At 41.9% G+C, this 18703-nt stretch overlaps 1 protein-coding gene across 2 annotated transcripts in view; it reads right to left on the reverse strand.

The window, feature by feature from the left end:
• Positions 1-18703, reverse strand: part of ANO6 (anoctamin 6) — a 212063-nt gene that overhangs the window by 26748 nt on the left and 166612 nt on the right. For both annotated transcript variants that reach the window (XM_082422554.1, XM_082422553.1), the window contains 5 exons: positions 14059-14201; positions 11795-11872; positions 6979-7204; positions 5757-5926; positions 5455-5552 (listed from right to left, as the gene is read on the reverse strand). In XM_082422554.1, coding sequence (XP_082278680.1) covers positions 5455-5552; positions 5757-5926; positions 6979-7204; positions 11795-11872; positions 14059-14201 — 715 coding nt within the window. The remainder of the gene's footprint in view (positions 1-5454; positions 5553-5756; positions 5927-6978; positions 7205-11794; positions 11873-14058; positions 14202-18703) is intronic.

Consider the following 18703-nt stretch of genomic DNA (forward strand, 5'->3'; position numbering starts at 1 on the left):
AATTAATTAATTAATTTATTTATTTATGGCTGTGTTGGGTCTTCGTTTCTGTGCGAGGGCTTTCTCTAGTTGCGGCAAGTGGGGGCCACTCTTCATCGCAGTGCGCGGGCCTCTCACTATCGCGGCCTCTCTTGTTGCGGAGCACAGGCTCCAGACGCGCAGGCTCAGTAGTTGTGGCTCACGGGCCTAGCTGCTCTGCAGCATGTGGGATCTTCCCAGACCAGGGCTCGAACCCGCGTCCCCTGCATTGGCAAGTGGATTCTTAACCACTGTGCCACCAGGGAAGCCCCGTCCCCACTTTTTTAATGGCAATTTGAACTGAAAAGAAATCGGAAACAGTTGTCAGTGAAACAAGGTGTGCACCTGTAGCCTACAGGGCTGTTGTCCCCTGAAGCAACAGCTGGCTTGCGGTTTACTTGTCGACTTCATCAGAAGACACACGACAACAACAAACAACTTAGCATCTGGCTAAGCTCCAGCTGACGACACAGCACGTTTGTGTGGATTTCACTGTAAAGACCATTGTATACATTGCACGTGAACACGCGTGTACACACACACACACACACTCAGAGTGTAAGAGGTGAATTAAAAATAGCTGACCATGATGGGTTGCCCGTTGCTACTGATGTCAGTGTTAACTGTTCACTGACCACTCCCCCAGGTTTGCTAAGGGGAGATTTCGCTACAACGAAACATGGCCCTGGCTTCACAATCTTTCCCCACTTCTTTCTTCTATGACATTAGGGGAACAGCAGGAGGCTGTGGAAGTGGAGGGGATATGGACTCAGACACCCCTGAGTCGGAACCCACACTTCACTGCTTATTCGTTATTTAACTTCAGTCAAGTTCACATAAAATGGGGTGATAAAACCTACACCGCCCAGGGTTGTTACCAGGATTAAATGATTCAGAACAGGTGAGGTATTTAGCAAACTTCCTAACACATCAAAATCCCCTGTGTGGGATTATCTTTTTGACCAATCCAGGCTAACTGGCTGAGGCCAACAGTAAATGCAGCCTAAGTTACTTAGAATCTTGACTCGGATCTCACTCCAGCACTTATAAGAATGATGTGGAACGCTTGTTGCTGGTGCTACTTCCTAGGCCACAACCCAGAGCTCTGTGATCAGTCAAGTCTGAGGTGTGGCCAGGAATCCGCGGTTTTACAGACATTCCAGGGGCCTTGTCGCGCACGTGGCACCGAGGACCGCACACATCCATCACCCTTCATGACACCCAAACTCAAGATCACTGGTTTCTACTGGTTTACTTTTCACTCTGCCTCACACTTCCAGCCTCAGCCTCTTGCGGAATCCTCTCCATGCCCCAGAGAAGCAGGTCTTTTACTATCGGGGACCCAAACCCACGATGACTTGGATTCAGGATGAAACTTCTGTCCTGGCAGCCACTTGCATGACTAACTCATCTGGTACTTGTGTCTTGTACCGTACTGCCTCCATTGCCTCCACCAATCATATTAGGTCAAATGAGAAGAAATGACTAGCTTGCTTTTCTGATCTTCGGCTCTGAGCCTCTTGTTCAGTCTGAGTTGAACCACTCATCTGTAGCAGGAAATCTTGGGTTGCAGTCTATTCATCACTGCCCATGGTCTTTTGGATATTCTATTGGGTTATGACTCTAGTACAGGGATATCAATCTGACTGCACATGAGAATCACATACAGAACTTTAAAAAAATACAGACACTGGATACTTCTTCCCCTGGCCAAGGCTGGAAGCTTCCTCCCTCTACCAGGGGTTACAAAATAATTTTCTTAGCAATTGACCATGCATATTAGTGTAACAGTATCATAACAAATTGCCCTTTACCGAGTACTTATTATGTGTAAAGCATGGTGTGAAGCACTTTACACCCCATTTTGTCTTTGTCTCTTCATTATCATATTTAATCCACATACCGATCACCATTTCTGTTTAGGACATTCCCACTTGCTAATTTTGAATACAAGCATCCTTCACCATCTGAATCTATTTTGCTCCTGAGTTTACTGTTCCTGAATTTTAAGACCGAGTGTGTAGAGTGAGGGATCCCTGCATTTAGGATTCTCTTATTGTATGTCTCTGATTCATTCTCTAGCCAAATCATATCTTGAGAAGAAACATTTCCTCTTGTTAAGAGTTTGCTTTTTCTTATTATCTGAATAGCGAATACTCACTGAGGAAAATATAGAAAACATATAAAGAAGAAAATTACGGCCATCCATTATCTAAACAGCAAAGGACAATGCTAAGGCATTTTGGATATTTAACTCTATTTTTCTTAATATTTTATCATAAAATTTCTCCAGAGCAAGTAGCTTAACACAGGAATTGTACTAGCCTTTTTGTCAAGTACAGAATAAAATTCCCAGGCATGCCCCAACTATCAAAAAAGTGAGGCTAGAGCCAAAGGGCTCTAAGCTTCTTCTCAGGGTCCAACAAACAATTCTATTAATTTACTGATGTTTGTATTTGAAGCGTATGAGTCACTCATTCACTCAGTTGGCTCTTACTGAAGACCTACTAAATGCCAGGTGCTGGAGAGACCCCCCCCCCCCCCCCGCCACCCAGATGGAGCCTGGATCACAGCACCACGTGGCCTTCATTTGCTCTGAGAATCCTGGTCAAGGACCCCAAGTGGAGTTGGGGGTGGAGGCAGGTGAGTATATGGTGAAATTCATTTCCTTTGTTCCTTGTTTCCTATGTTCCTTTTGACATATTTAAATGGTGTGAAAATAGCTACTAAATTTTATAAGTTTTCTTTTCCCTTCCTATGTATTATTGGGATGGGTGTGGTTTTGGGTAGCAAAAGTAACTGATATATCTTTAGTATGTTAAAAGTTTGTATGAAAACGTAGGAAGGAAACTGGAACCTTTACAAAGAGCAGATGCAGTGATGGGAAGAACCCAACCCACTCTCTAATTTGCCTAACATTTAGCGCAGGCGTCCCCAACCCCCGGGCCACGGACTGGCGCTGGAGCGCTGATTTAGTGCTCCTAGTTTTCAAACAAGGCTAGTAGAAGAAATATCTGAAGGCGAAGTTCAGCTCACTGGAACTTGCAACAATGTGCTTACTTGAAGTGAAGGTATAAACAGACCACAGATACTATAATACATCCTTTGTTTTTAAATATTTCACGTGAACAAGTTTCATTTTGTATGAATTTCTCAGTGAGTACCCGTTTAGGAAATATACTCTTCTCCTGGATTGTTTAAATCAGAAAATAGCTCACTGACAACAAATTATTCACAAAAATTTAGTGTTAAATAATTAACCTATTTCCTTCAGAAAATGCTTTTTTTTATTGGTAATGAGTTAAGCCTTTCCTCTATTTGATATATTTATTTTCACATAGAAACACAGTATTATTTGCACATGACCTACTTTCACTCATTGGGAAAAATCTAACTATGAGCCCAAGGTAAGGGCTGTCTACTGCACAGTAGGGCAAAAATATACTCATTTCACAGCTAAGATCAGAATCTTTTTTTGAGGGGGACGGTTTGAAGTGGGGAAAAGGGAGACGTCTTTGTTTACAGACAGACACTGATAATTCTCACTGAAGATGGGGGATAAAGCCCTGGTGAAGAAATGCGGAAGGACACACTGAAACCCAGAGGGTTTTGTTCTACAAAAACAGAAAGAAAAAAAAAAAAGAATTTAACTGCTCTACAAAGAGAATGAACACAAACTTGGTAATGAGGGACAGAGAAGAAAGGTTAGGGGAGGGAAGAGAAAGAATGAGAAGGAAGTTGGACATGACGGGAGGAAGACAGGGCAGAAGGGTAGGATTCTGGAGCCTACAAAGAAGGGTGATAAGTAAACAACAACCGCAGCAAAATTCCCAGGTGTAGGGTGGGATAAGAGACTGAAAAGATGGAGGTTCTGCATTTCGAAATTCAAGTTGTTTGAGTTTCTCCTCCATGCCCCAAACATCAGTAAGCCCTGCTCGTGTGAGTGGTTTTGCAGGACACTGAGAAGGCTGCCCTCTGCGTTCAGGCTGGCAGGAGCAGAAAGTACAGGAGTGGGAGGCAAGACAGAAGAGAGATCAACAGTTTTGTGAGAACAGAAACTCAGAGCCAGAAATTATCTTGAAAAGGTTAATGTGGTAGGCAGAAAAACGGTCCCCCCAAAGATGTCCATATCCTAATACCCAGAACATATGAATTATGGTTGCAGATGCAGTTAAGGTTGCTAATCAGCTGACTCTAACAGAGACGAGCCTGGATTATCCAGGTGGGCCCAGTGTAATCAAAGGGTCATTAAAAGTGGAAGATGGAGGCAGAAGAGAAGGGAGGAGTGAGGGAGGGAGATGTGACCACAGAAAAGAGTCACAGACCTGCAATCTTGCTGGCTGTGAGATGGAGAAAGGAGGTCACAGACCAAGGGATGTGGGTGGCCTCTAGGAGCTAGAAAAGGTAAAAGATACAGATTACCATAGAGCCTGAAGGAAACAGCCCTGCCAGCACCTTGACTTTAGCCCAATGAGACCTCTGCAGACTTCTGAGTTCCAGAACCACAAGATAGTAAATTCGTTGTTGTTTTGTGGGCTTCTTCCCCCTATTTTCTTCCTGTTGCCATTAAGTTTGGGGATACTTGTTGAAGCAGCAACAGAACACTAATACAATAAGCTCCTTGAAATATGCAGAAATTGCAGATGGCACTGGACTTGTCCACTCTGATATGGGATCGGACTTATGTGAAAATTAAAAGGACAGGGTGACCTCAGCTAACATCTGTTCTTCTCATTTCTAGGAAAAGAACAGTAAGTCAAAACTTTTGTAGTTATTTTAGACAACCGTCTCTTAACATGCTATGTAACCTGGTGCCTTAGGACCATTAAGAGAACCTCTGTTCTTAAAAGCACATGCGTTAGGAGCCATGGGGTTTTACATTTGAACCCCACAGTAGCCTCTTATTGGCTACATGAACTTGGGCAAATCGTTTAACCTCGTTAAAACACAGATTCTTCATTTGCAAAAGGGAGGTAAAAATAAGGATTGTTTGGATGATTAAAAGACAGAGATAAATAAAGCACTTAATACAGCGACTGGCACATACTAGGAACTCAACAAGTTACTATTACTGATTTTTAAACGCATGTATAAAAGGAGGAGAAAGTTGTAAGAAGTTGTGGAAAAACTTAGTTCGAAGCTCCAACAAGGACCATCTCTCAAAGGGCTATGATCCAACAGCCACCAACAATGGGCTAATAGGCAAAAACTACAGCAGACGGGGATTTTTGTTAAATCTAAAGAAGGAGGTTTTTAAATATAATTCTTAAACACTGGATACATGTACACTGTTGGCTGGATCATCTTATCCGGAGACCTTTAATAAGCAGAGGGTCTACTCCATTTTAGAAGTGGCTGCATGCAGCTAGACAAGCAGGGAAATGACTTGGATGGGTGGGCCGTTCTATCCCTAAGATCACACAACTCGGTACTCACGGAAGTAACACCTCTTGTATGTTATTCCAGATCGCTTTTCCTCCCATGATGATTATCAGCTGCGTTGTCAGCTCAAGGAGACAGCCACCTGGGTCACACTGAAATATTAAAAAGAAAGTCTTATTTAAATTTTAGATGGGTCTAACATGAAAAAGTCATTAATTTTATTTTTTCTGATATTCTTGTTTAGGCTTAAAAAAAAAAATCTAAGGAATGTACAATGAAGAAACTCTTCATTGGGCAAGTGAGAGAAAACATGGAACAGCTTAAATTGTCAAGAGAACACAATTCTGCATTCACACCTCTTCATTTCTGTATTTTCCGAGCCAATAAACTGGGTCTCCTGGATAACCCACAAATTTGCCCTTAAAGAATGCGATGTAGAAACACGAAGAGTAGTAGTTGACAAACTGGAATAAGAACATCTTCATGGTTAGGCTGTTCTCATAATCAGTCTGGGTCCTTGGGAGTTCTGTAGTTAAAAGAAATGTTAAGATTTTAAAATTGTGAACAGCTTTGAGACGGTAATCAAAGACGCTGATACATGAGTTAACATGATTAAAAAAAAAACAATTCACAGTTTCCACTTCAGCTGTTTTGAATTTCTTAATATAGCTACTATGTTAATTCCAAGTTTACACATTGTTGTAAGAGTCTCTCCCCCATGAACACAATATCCCACAAGGCAGAAAACAGTCAACTGTTCCTTAAAATTTATAAGCACAATGATATCAAATAGGCAAGAACTGTCTTCTTTCAATGTAAGACAGAAAATTAAAGTTGAACAGCCTGCTAAATGATATTCTCTTGTCCTCCTGAACTGCAATAAGGTAGGCCTGTTGAAGAAAACAAACAAAACACGGGGCAACTTGCTAGAAGCATTTGGGGAAGACAAAACGGGTCATCCTTCTAGTTTAGAATTTAAATCGGTCTTATCATTTTCAGAAGATGACCACTCCAAAGGTGACCATTTGGAGAACGACCCAGCCAAATGCAGCGTGTGGGAAGCACTTAACTTTGGCTACTAAGCAGCTGCCTGGGATACAAGCCAGAGAGAAGAAACCTTTATTATAAAAGCCAGAGCTGATGAGTATGGAGCTATATTAATATGAACAGCGTGGGAGGAAGACACGTAACACTGTGATTGCTTGTCCTCTCAGCAATGCGGGAGCAAGCAGATCTGCCACTGGAACCATGACCCTCTTCCACTTGTTTGCAATAAAGAGACCGTTTACTTTCAACAATAGGGTACATGATCTAATGTAACTGAAAATATTATTCAGCACTGATCTGTTTACACAGAGCTTGGGCATTATAATGATTGTCTTTGCTTTGTCCCTCTTACCAATGCAAAGCTAGAGATAATTCATTCCTCGTACAGGCTGGAGAAAATATGTTTACACTTGAAATTTTCTAAAAATTGTTAACATACTGGAATTGAAATGCCTAAAACATACAGTCTCTATTTTTACCTGATTCTAAAGACGGCTTAGAAATCACGCTATATATATAGCAGGACCTTACCAAAGTTAGTAATCATGATTGCCACTTTCTCATATATGGTGTTCAGGATCATGATGATGATAAAGCTGATGAGGGAAGCGGTGATGGACGTGGCCATCTGTGGAGTCAGATACTTCTGGATTGGGTCTGTTCCATTAAGGTTTTTGGGAAGTTTTGCAGAAAATACAATGAACACTGAGAGCCTGTAGACAATGATCCCGATAACTGAAGCAACAATCAAAAGGATCTGAAAACACAATAAACACAGCAGCGTGAGACTCACAAATAATTACACTTTTACACTTAAAAATTAGCCCCATGCCCAAATGGACAACATGCATTGTGAAGTGATGTAAATCTCACACAAATGCCACAAGAGAGGTGAAAATCAGGCACGTTAAATTTCAAAGAAAGGAGAAGAAATGATGGCAGTCAAAAGAGTTGGTGCACCCACTAATGGAAGATGTTAATAGCAGCAGCAGCTGTGAGCAGGGAATGAGGAGGTCTGTGGGAACTCTGTACGTCCTGTGAATTTTTCTGTAAACCCAAAACTGCTCTAAAAAAGAAGGCCTAATAAAAAGAGGGAGAGGGAGAGGGGGAGAGAGAGAGAGAGAGAGGGAGAGAGAGAATATCTTCAGATGGGGTAAAAATGGAGTAACTGGTAGCATGTTCTGGTAGAAGAAAACAGTCTGTGATAGCAGAACCAGTGAAAACATTCCTTTGTAGAATAATAATTATGGAATTATTTAGGTTATGAATGAGTGGGTTTTGCTCATTTGTAATCCATTAAGAGGATATGTTTCCTTCCAACAGAGAACCTATTACTGAATTACTGACTCAGGGGTCAGCAGGTGCTGGCTGCTGTCTTCGTTCCCGTAGCTGAGGAGATTCTGAACAGGACCAGTGAAGCTGCAGAGATGCCCCAAGGTCACTATTGGACATGGCAGCAGGCAGGTCTCTGATGATAAACGCTTCACACGCTTTTCATACTCGGATCTTGAGATCTTAAACTGGCAGTTATTTATACCTGCACTTGCACAGGATTTATTTTCCTAGTCCATTGTAGTTTTGACTGCATAGACCCAAGGTCAGTGGGGGTGGTCTGAAACATAATCTCCGTGTGGTTGGTAGGGTTTCACTTCCTTACTAGGCAGGTTTTCTCTGGCCACTGAACAAGGTACATCAAAGGTCCCATTTTTAAACTGCTTTCCTTACATCTACCTTCTTGGACACACTCCAGAAGCATGTACTCAATGTCTCCGATGGCTCGTGATGACTGCCGTGATAGAGAAAGCTATAAAGAATATGAATTTCAGTACCAAGCAATCACATCGTGTGTTTACAGTCACAGAGGGAGGCTGGTTTCCACCTGTGGAGGGCAGTAGAGGGAGTGATCCACAAGCATGGCCGGACTCCCGTGTTCGAATCCCAGCTCCACCACTAGCTGGGGGGACCTTGTGCAAATTACTTAGCCTTTGGGGGTTTCAATTTCCTCACCCATATAATGAGGGGATAATAAAAGCCATTGATTTATAGGATTATTGTGAGGCTTCAATGAGTTACTACAGGTAAAAACAATTAGGGCATTAAGCCCTGGCACATGAAAAGTACTATCTAAACATTAGCTATGATTATGGTGACCAAAGTGTTAAAAAGATGACTTTCTTACTTTTTAAGCTATCAGTTTGTAGAGAAAGTATTATATTTCCTCCTTTAATCTCATTATCTCCTTTTCTTCACAGTTAAGCCTTCATACTTGTGAAAGGAATAACACTGTGTGTGTGTGTGTGTGTGATTAGATGTGAAAATTAATTAAGGTTGAGAAAAATGTATCAGAGAAGGTATATCAAAAGTCTTCCTCTCAGCATAACCCATACAGGCCATTTAAATATTGATAGTATATATATATTTTAAAACTCTGCTAGTAATTTTTAAAATGACATATTAAGTAATTATAATATGTAAGATTCTTTAATGCTTACTATTGCTTCAGCACACATATATTTTTTAAATCCTCACAACCATCCTGTGAGGTAGGTAGTATTCTCTTTTTACAGATAAGGAAATAGAGCCACATAGAGATGAAGCTATTTGTCCCAAATTAAGCAACTAGTAAGCGAGAGAACTGAGATACTCAGAGTCCAAAGATACACAAACCTTTATATGGCACTGCCCCCTACATGGCTTATGAAATGAATTCTAATTCATTTCAGAACTTTTACAAACTTGACGTGTTTCCATTTTTCTTGAGAGCACTTAATGGGTTCAATATTTCTTAGGAAACAGGAAAACTTTTCATTCTCCTTCAAGTTGCTTACATATCCTCTTTTCTGATCATAACTTTAATATACGCTCATTAGAGAAAATCTGAAAGTACCTGCTAGTGGACACTGGTTGCTTTTGCTGCGCTGGATCTGTACCCTGTCTTAGAAGAGGACCTAGATTTTGCTTTAGGGTAAATAATCTCCCTTCTGTTTTTAGTCTAGTGGTTTGGGCTCGACTGCCCCACCCTCCCCAGGGCTCCAGATGTAGATCCCAATTGGTTTGAGACAAACAGGTGTCTCATCCTATCGGCCTCAGCACCTGATTCAAGGATTGGCAAATAACCTATTAAGAGCCACCAAGATGTGAGGAGATATGTGCTAGTGCCCATGAAAGACGAGCTTCCTCTGTCAACAGGGGTTGCTGCTAAAGGAGACCTTTCTTGGCTTGGATGTGATGTGAGATCTGGAAAGCTGCAGCCATCTTGCACCCATGAGGGATGCCTAGAATCACCATGCTGGGACACCACTGGACACAGAGTGAAGACAGAACAAAACCAGCCTTGACATCATCTGGGCTACGGTATCTATTCTTGACTGAAGTCTATACCTCAGATATGAGATTTTCAGTTACAGGAACCAAGAAATCTCACCCAACCCCATTTTTTGGTTGTTGTTTAAACCAATTGGAGATTGATTTTCTGTCACCTACAATTGAAAGACTCCAAATATCAAAATGAAGAATAAAAAATAAAAATAGAAAAAAAAATGTATCTATATGTAGGTATAATTCATTCAGAACTATGCATTGTTTTCATATAAAAATATTTTACATATTAATTTTATTCCTAAGCCTATCATAATCATGACATTTTTACATGTCATAAAATATTTTCGTGGATATACTTTTTCATAGCTGCACAATATTCTACTGTATGAAGGGTTGGAAGGAAGACATTTTGGCTGAGGTTTTATATATATATAATATATATAATCAATATTTATATAACATTTATATATAAACAAAAATATTATTTATGTATTATATATGTGTGTATATACATATATGTCTGACTTTTACTTGCCATTGTTTTTTTTGGTTTTATTTTTTCTTCATTGAAGAGGGTTTGAATAAAATGTTAAAATACTTACAAATTTCATAATATATGTGAGCTATAAAACTTTGCAGTAAAATGAATGTCCACATACCTCCCACCCAAATTTAAAAATACATTATTACTACTACCATGGAGACACATATTATATATGTGTATATATATATATATGTCTGACTTTTACTTGCCACTTTGAAATACTTCCTAATTAAAAGTTCTTAAAAGCTGAATTAGTGGATTAAAGCATATGAATATTTTTGACTTTGACATGTACTGCCAAACTGCTTTCTAAGAAGGCTGGAGCAGTGTAAAAATCCAATAGCATAGGTAAGAGAGTACTATGGCACTTAAGCCTTACAAACACAGAGTCTTATCACTTGACAGGTGAAAAATTGTATTTCACTTTAATGTGCACTGATTTAATTACCACTGAGGTTTGACATTTGCCACGATATTTTTTCCCTTTCTGAATGTGTATTCATCTTCTCTGCCTTCTTAGCTCCTGAGATTTTTGGTGTTGTCTCAGAAGTGCTCTGAAGTATTTACGTATTGAAGGAATTAGCCCTTTGCCCTATTTGTTAACAAATATTTCCTCTGGTGTTTTGTTTAAACTTAGGACGCTTTTGATGTATGGAAATCTTTAAATACTTTCCTCTGAAACTTCTTCCACATCTAGAGATTGTATATTCATCAATATTTATTTCTAGTTTTATATGGTATTACTTTTTAAAATGTTTTTTAATATTTCTGGAATTTATCACAGTATGTGGTTCATAGCATGATTTCAATCTTTTTTTCCCAAATAGCTAACAAGTGTTCCATTACCATTTATTGAATAATCTTTACTTATCTCTCTGATTTGTAATGCCTTCCTTTTCATATATTAAATTATTAGTGAGCCCATATCTGGGCTTCATGTCCTGTTCTCTAAACTGGCTGTTCTTGAGCTAATAAAACTCTCATTATATTACTTATTATTATATTACTAATATGATTTTATTAATAATAAACCCAAAACTAATTTCATAAGTTCTGATATTTTAGAAACATTGTCTTTTTATCTAGAATCATTTGTTTAAGGCCTCTTTTATGTCTTTCAGTAGTTTTTATGTTTTTTTTTTTATAGTTCCTATTATCTTTTTGTTAAGGCTATTCCTAGACATTTTATATTAGTTGTTACTCTTGGAGAATTTTAGAATTCTTGATGCCTCCCGTCTGGTCTCTTCATTAGAAACTTGAAAATCCTGAACCACAGATCTGATTTAAACAAATGAGGTGAAAGGAGCTGGAAGAGCCACGGGTAGCAGAAGATATTGTGAAACGTTGAGAGTTGCTCCATGTGGTGGCTGAGTTGTTCTCTGGAAACAATCTTCTCCACGAAGCTACATAGTTTCCAGCTCGACTTTCAGTTTTCTCAACATTTAAAATTAGATACTAGAAAAATCTGTGGCAGATTCTTACCCAGAAAAAGACAGCACTGGCACAGAGGGTTATACGTATACACTTTCCCCAGGTGGTAAAGGGAATACGCTCTTCTTCCTAATTAAAAATAAATAAATAAAAAGAAGTTTAGTCAATCAAGGGATTCCTCCAATGAAATGATTTTCCTAATTGGTCACTGAATCCTAGGCTTAATTTTTTAAAAAAATTAGTTTTCAGACACAGCCTCCTTACTCATAATTGCATGTTTGCTTGTTAACAATTTCAGACATACATACAACAAAACATGTTCAGTGTTCATTTTAATAATAGTTTTTGAAAATGCAAATGTGAATAACAAACTGTTTATCTGCCATGATCTGAGCTCAGGAGTCTGGGTATCTGACAATACCATTCCTGAGCTTGTCTTAAGATTTTAGAAGTGACTGCAGTGATAACCCAGAGTCTGTGCAGGACAGAAAGTTTCACAGATGTCTGCAAGTACTAGGGAGCCAATGTGTGTGTTCTGGTTGAGCTTTATGTATTAATTAGGTATAACTATGAATTTTTAGAGTGTCCATTTTATAGTTTATATGAATATATGTAGATTTTTCTAGAAATGAAATCAACAGTGTGATTATAGCTGCAAACAGGTACCTGGCATTTACTCTGTGCCAGGTGCTATTCTAAGTAGGTTCTATCCATTAACTCAATCAATCCTTACCACAATCATATGAGGAAGCAACTTTCTTAGTCCTGTGTTATAGCTGGGGAAACTAGGGCACAGAGAACTTAACAAGTTGTCCGAGATCACTCAGCTAGTCACTTGCTATGTTCAGATATGAATTCAGGCAGTTTTGTTCCCAAGGCCTCACCACCACACCGCTGGCCTCTCTTAGACACTGAGGACGTGTTCTCAATCAAGGTAAAATGAGGAAGAACGATAAGGAGAAATGAACCTTCATCTTCAATTTTTTAACAAGCAATGCTACAATGGAAATTTAACTTATTAGTTGGCAATTTTAAATTTAAAATGGACAGATTTAAATTTCCAAAATGTCTTTTCTTCAGTATGTTTTGTATGTTGCCAATAACATAAGCTTTTGTTTTTCAGTATTCAAAAACGTTATGAACATCCGATTTTGTCTAAGTTTCAGCTTTCGTTATGTACAGTCTTTCACCAACACATGCTTTGACCCCCATCTTTCGTCGTAAACAATGGGAACTATTCATAATGGGGATTATTTAAAACTTGTTACACTGTAAAAGACAAATGTCATTTTCTGTTGGGTAACTGAACCTCATTTTTTTCCATTTATAAAATGAGGAGGTTGAACTGCTCCCTCCAGACCCTTTTACTGCCAACATTCTGTAAATCTGTGAGTCAATTTATAAAGTCTATGGTTGGAGACATTTTCAGATGCTTTTGATAAAAGCATTTTCTTTCCAAGAGTTATTCATATTCAAAACCTACTGTCCTTATGCTGATGACTACAAGTACAATTAGCTCCAGATTTTCTGTTTTGATGGCAAGAGGCAATAATGCAGATGACTGAAAAAAATTGTCTTTCACTGGCTTTGGAATGCTTATACAAAGAGATTATATAGTTTTATTTTTTAATTCTGCAGCAGCAGTAACAGCAGCAAATTTACCTTTCCAATTAGATAAAATGCCTAGCATGGAGCCTGAATATAGTTTGGCCTCAACAGATGTTTCCCTTCTTCCTCCATCCTTTCTCCGATTTTAGGATAAGAGTCACCCTACTCTGTGCACATACCAACCAGAAGGGGGAGCAGTGACCGAGGCGTAGTGCAAGACAAAGGAGCTAGTCTACGATGAAAAGGTGGCTGTAATAATGAAGGACCATGTGAAAAACTGAGAATCAACTATGAAAACCAACGTGTCTTTCCTTCTACATCTATGTCATAGAGTCTAATTTTTATTGGTACTACGAAAGGACACAAATCAACGCATCTTTTCTTATACATTTACGTCAGAGGTTTTTTTTTTTCATTTTTGTTATTATGAAAGAAGGGACCACATTTCTCTCCTGTGCCTACTGTTCTTAGCAGTGCTCCTTCACTTTGGCTGTACATTAAAAATCACCAGAGCAGCTTTAAAAAAAAAAAATCCTGTGCCAGAATGCACCCCAGGCCACTGAGTACCATCAGAGTATACAGCGACAGAAGACGGGCGTCAATATTTTTTAAGCGCCCGCCCCTACTCCGTGATTCCAATGTGCAGTCAAGGTTGAGAATCCCTGCAATAAATAGACTGAATGGCATCTAGATAACATACTGTTTACCTGAGTGATCTCATTTATCACCACATGAGTACACCGTGCCTCGTATTCTGGCCGGGGCTGTTCTTCCTGCTGTAACTCGACAGTGTCCCATTCGTACTCAAGTTCTGCCTGGCGCCGCTTCCAAAACTCCAAAAACAAGGTAACTACCGAAGAGAGAACAGCATCATGGGGATCTTCAGTGATGACTGATGCTTCAGAAATCTGTACTCAATACTATTAATTAGCCACAACACTTTTGTATATGGTCAATAAAATCTAATTTTACTTATTTATAGGCGATACTAGTATCTAAAAGAGAGAAAAATGAGTTAATGCTCTTCTTAAAAGGAAAATGTTGATAATTTATTCAACTTGTGAAAACAGACTAAAGGTCATGGGAAGGGTAGTAATGGGATGGTCAGAAGGCATCTGATTGTGTCTACTGCTAAAGCATCTGCTCCTAGCACGTTATTGCCAACAAAAAAACACAAGCAACTATTATAATTCAAAGCAGTTCATGGTCCATCCTTTAGTCTGCTCCTCCTTGCACCCCTCTCCCTTCCAAAGGGCTTGGGGGTGCAGGGATGAGAATGCTTCAGTGGTCCCCAAATCTTTATTTTCCACCACCCAAGTCACCCCAATTAAAACAATATTCTTAAATGTGGAAAACTGGTATTTTTCTCAATCTTGTGTAAAGTATGAATAAAATAATTTTCAGAAATCATTATTTTTCAAGATTTGTAACTTCAAATACTAGACAGAAGCAACATTAAATGTTCATTGAAAATGTGGTTTCAGGGTAAAATCCCCTAGGCCCTTCTTCCAATCAGACTGTTACCCCTAAGCCCTTCCTATATAGAAATTCTGGAATAAACACTGTTCCATCCACAAATATTTTTGAGTCTCTACTACGTGCTGAGAATAAAGAGAAAAAAAAGATATGGTCCCTGCTTCAAGGAGCTCCTAGGTGTATAGGAATTACAGTGAAGTGATAGTTACAGTGGACTTTTAAGACAGCTGTGATCAAAGCAAGCACGAGGTGCTCTGGGAACACAGAGCTGGAATGTAACAAGGCTGTCTCAGAGGAGGGGACCACTGGGATGAGTTTTGAGATGCCTTAGAGCTGATCAGGTAAAGGTAGAATGTTAAGGCCATTTCCCCCTAGGGAGCCGTGCGTGCAAAGGCAAGAGACCAAAGAGACCCAGGTACTTTCCAAGAGCTGCAAACAGACTGGAAGGGAGCACAGGGTGTGGTGAGGCGGGTGGGACAGCCAGGTGGAGAGATGGCAGGGGCACATCACGAAGGACTCTGTGTGCCTTAAAGGTGGAGGAGACATTGAAGGAAGTCAAGAAAGAGACTAGAGGCAGGGAGACCTACTGGCAGCTCCACAATGAGGCCTGCTTCAGCCGGGAGGTGAGAGAAGACGGCGTTTTAGCAGGTAGACAGATTGCATGCAGGTGTGATGGAAGGAGGAGAAAGAGGTCAAGGATGCCCGCCAGCTTTCTGGCTTTGGCGATGTCCTAAATTCTAGCGCCATTCCCTGAAATAAGAAGGGCAGGAAGAGGAGCAAGTCTGAGAGAGAAGATTACCGATTCGGTTCTGATCAGCTGCCTGTGGGCCACAGGGGAGATACCCGGTAGGCAGGTAAAAGTCTAGAACTCCAGAGAAAGATCTAGGCTGAGCCGAGAATTTTTCCTGTTTCCAGTGGTAACTGGGGCATGAGTGGATGAGCTCACTGAAGGAGCTACGGAGGGGTAGTTCTCACCCTGCCTGCACGTGAAGCACTGAGAGCTTTTGAAAAATACTGAGCCCAGGCACCACCCCCGAGATTCTGATTTTATTGGTCTGGACTGGGTCTGTGCATTGTTTTTTGTTTTTGGACCGCTCTACTGAGCAGTCAGGGTTGTGAATCAACCTTTAGAGAACAGGGAGCCTTTGAGTGCAGAGCAAAGGCCAGCTGCCCTGAAATCCTGCAGACCCCGCTGCAGGCAGCCGGAGACATGGGGGAAACCTCGGGATGCGCCGTGAGAAACACGAACGCAACGCTCCCCGCCGGCAAGGACAATGGAAATGCTCAAAGCGCCCACTTCCCAGAGATAATCTGGACTCTGGAATCAAGTTCGAATTCTGGTTCTGACAATCATTAGAGGCATGACTACTGGTGAAAGCGCTTCAACTTCCTGAGCCCCTGTTGCCTGCCCACCCCGCCCCCCATGGAAAATGGGGGAAATAGAACCTACCTCGTAGGCTGTTGTGAGCTTCATGACATAACATCTATAAAGGCCCTCATGACCCTCTGAGGTAGCTATTATTACCATCCCCGTTTTGGACACCAAGAAACAGAGGCACAGAAAGCTTCAAATACTTGCCCGAGATAAGGATGGAGGTATCAAACCAAGGCATCCTTGGCTCCAGAGCCCAAGCCCTTCTTACAATGCGGTACTGCCCAAGCCGCCTGCTCCATAACTTGCCTTCCTTCGGCTCTGTCCCGTGGCACCCACTCTGCTGAGATGTCATCACTGCGTGCCTGCCCAGTGTCTGCTTCCAGCACTGCTCCCCCAGGACACAGTGCTAGTAACTGTCCTCCATCCCACCACTGCCTCTGTGGCTGCACTAACCCTCACGATGCCATTGCTGTGACGACCCGACGTTCACGAGCAAGTACAGGTGGCAGCTCAGCTTTCTGCCACAGATGCCGCTGTCAATGCATGCAAAGAGCACACAGTTAGTGGCGGAGGCCACTTCTTGTCTCCTGCTTGGCTGGGGAACTGGAAGGCAGCTAGTCCCCCTGTGCAACTTTGAAACCCAGTGTGGGAGTTATGTGAGGCTTCCGGGCCTCTTTACATAGGAATGATGTCCACCCCCCAGGAGCTCCCCAAGTTGTAGTAGACATTGTAATCCACTGGCCCCATCAGGGAGCGGAGGTGATGGCCTATAGTCCACCAAGTTCCATCTCCTTGCATGACAGCTACAGGGGGATGAATTAACACTGGAGAGGGAAAGCTACAAAGCCCTTGGGTATTATTTCTTGACGCTCTCGGGTCACCCAAGTGTTCCAAATCCTCTAAGTAAACAACTTTCAAGAGAAACTGAACTGACTCATCTGTCAGACCTCTGACAGCAGGACTGATTTGGCTGCCCCTGCTTTCAGGACGGGCCTCTTTCTCCTTCCATGTGCCCTTCCCAGGGTAAGACAGCATTTGTGGGTAAGAGAGCATTTGTGACTCCTGACCAGAACCTTCAAAAATAGACCTCTTGGGCTTCCCTGGTGGCGCAGTGGTTGAGAATCTGCCTGCCAATGCAGGGGACATGGGTTCAAGCCCTGGTCCGGAGAGATCCCACATGCCGCGGAGCAACTAGGCCCGTGAGCCACAGCTACTGAGCCTGCGCGTCTGGAGCCTGTGCTCCGCAACAAGAGGCCACCATAGTGAGAGGCCCGCGCACTGTGATGAAGAGCAGCCCCCACTTGCTGCAACTAGAGAAAGCTAGAGAAAGCCCTCGCACAGAAACGAAGACCCAACACAGCCAAAAATAAATTAATTTTAAAAAAAGAATATACTTATAAAAAAAAATAGACCTCTTTGTGGGAATGGAAGCATGGTGCCACAGCTCAGCTACCCTACGGCCTCATCTAGCCAAGACCACAGCCAACACAAGGGGCCCCTGGTGGTGAGTGTTCAGTCTGGAGAGCAATGCCTGCACCACTGAGAACCTGCCCAGCCATTCACGCCCTTGCCTCTGCCCAGGGGGAAACGAAGCATCCACGGAAGGAAAGCCTTGAGGGCGCCAGGTAACTGTGGACCAAGCTGCATCTGGCTGCTCCCGCTCCCCAGCTGACCCACGCTGGCTGCGTGGGCAGATACTCTGAGGAGAGACCCCTGCGTGGGGGAATGAGCCAACCCTCCTTGGGCTGCATATGAAGCGGCACAGTATACACAGGAAGCCACCCACTTACGAAAGTCCCCTAGGCTCACATCTCCTTGATAAATACCATGCACCCCCATCAAACAGAAGACCCCTACTTTTTAATTTACTTGAGAATTCTACTGCCAACACTGCCTTACCCCTTCCACCCATGAAGTTCTTTCCACTCTGTGTCCCCCTCTGCAACTATGAAATCAGCCCAATGCTAGTGTACATTCTGTCCAAAAGGGCACACTTCATTCCCTATGCTGACCTCAACTTGTGCGCTTCAGAATGGATAGTACTCATGCATCCTGACCTATAGTTGCTCCTGCGTTTATTGTTTATCATGCCCACTAGAATGTCACCTCCTTGAGGGCAGGGATTTGGTTTTGTTCACAGGGGAAACAGCAGCACACAGCAGGCACTGGATAAGTATTAGCTGACTGAATGTACTGTGGGAAGTCATCCCAGAAACTGGAGGACCTCCACCACCTGAAGGATGGAATCATCCACTCGGAGGGCCCAGCTGATTTCCCACTGCTCCCCGCTATGCCTGAACATCCACTGCCCACCACGCTCTGCTCCGCCAGTCATGTGGGCCTGGAGGAGCTGAGCTGAGAGTGTGACTGTTGATGGGTAAGGTTGCGGCAGCTCTAGCCCCATAACTGCTGGGAGTTATTCAGGATAGACAGACTGAGGAATCATCAAGCATACCGTCCTGCCCCACCACTCACTCAAAGCACCAGGACTGCACATCAGA

The sequence above is a fragment of the Balaenoptera physalus genome (genome assembly GCF_965194825.1).
Source record: "Balaenoptera physalus genome assembly, chromosome: 13".
Classification (NCBI taxonomy): Eukaryota; Metazoa; Chordata; class Mammalia; order Artiodactyla; family Balaenopteridae; genus Balaenoptera; species Balaenoptera physalus.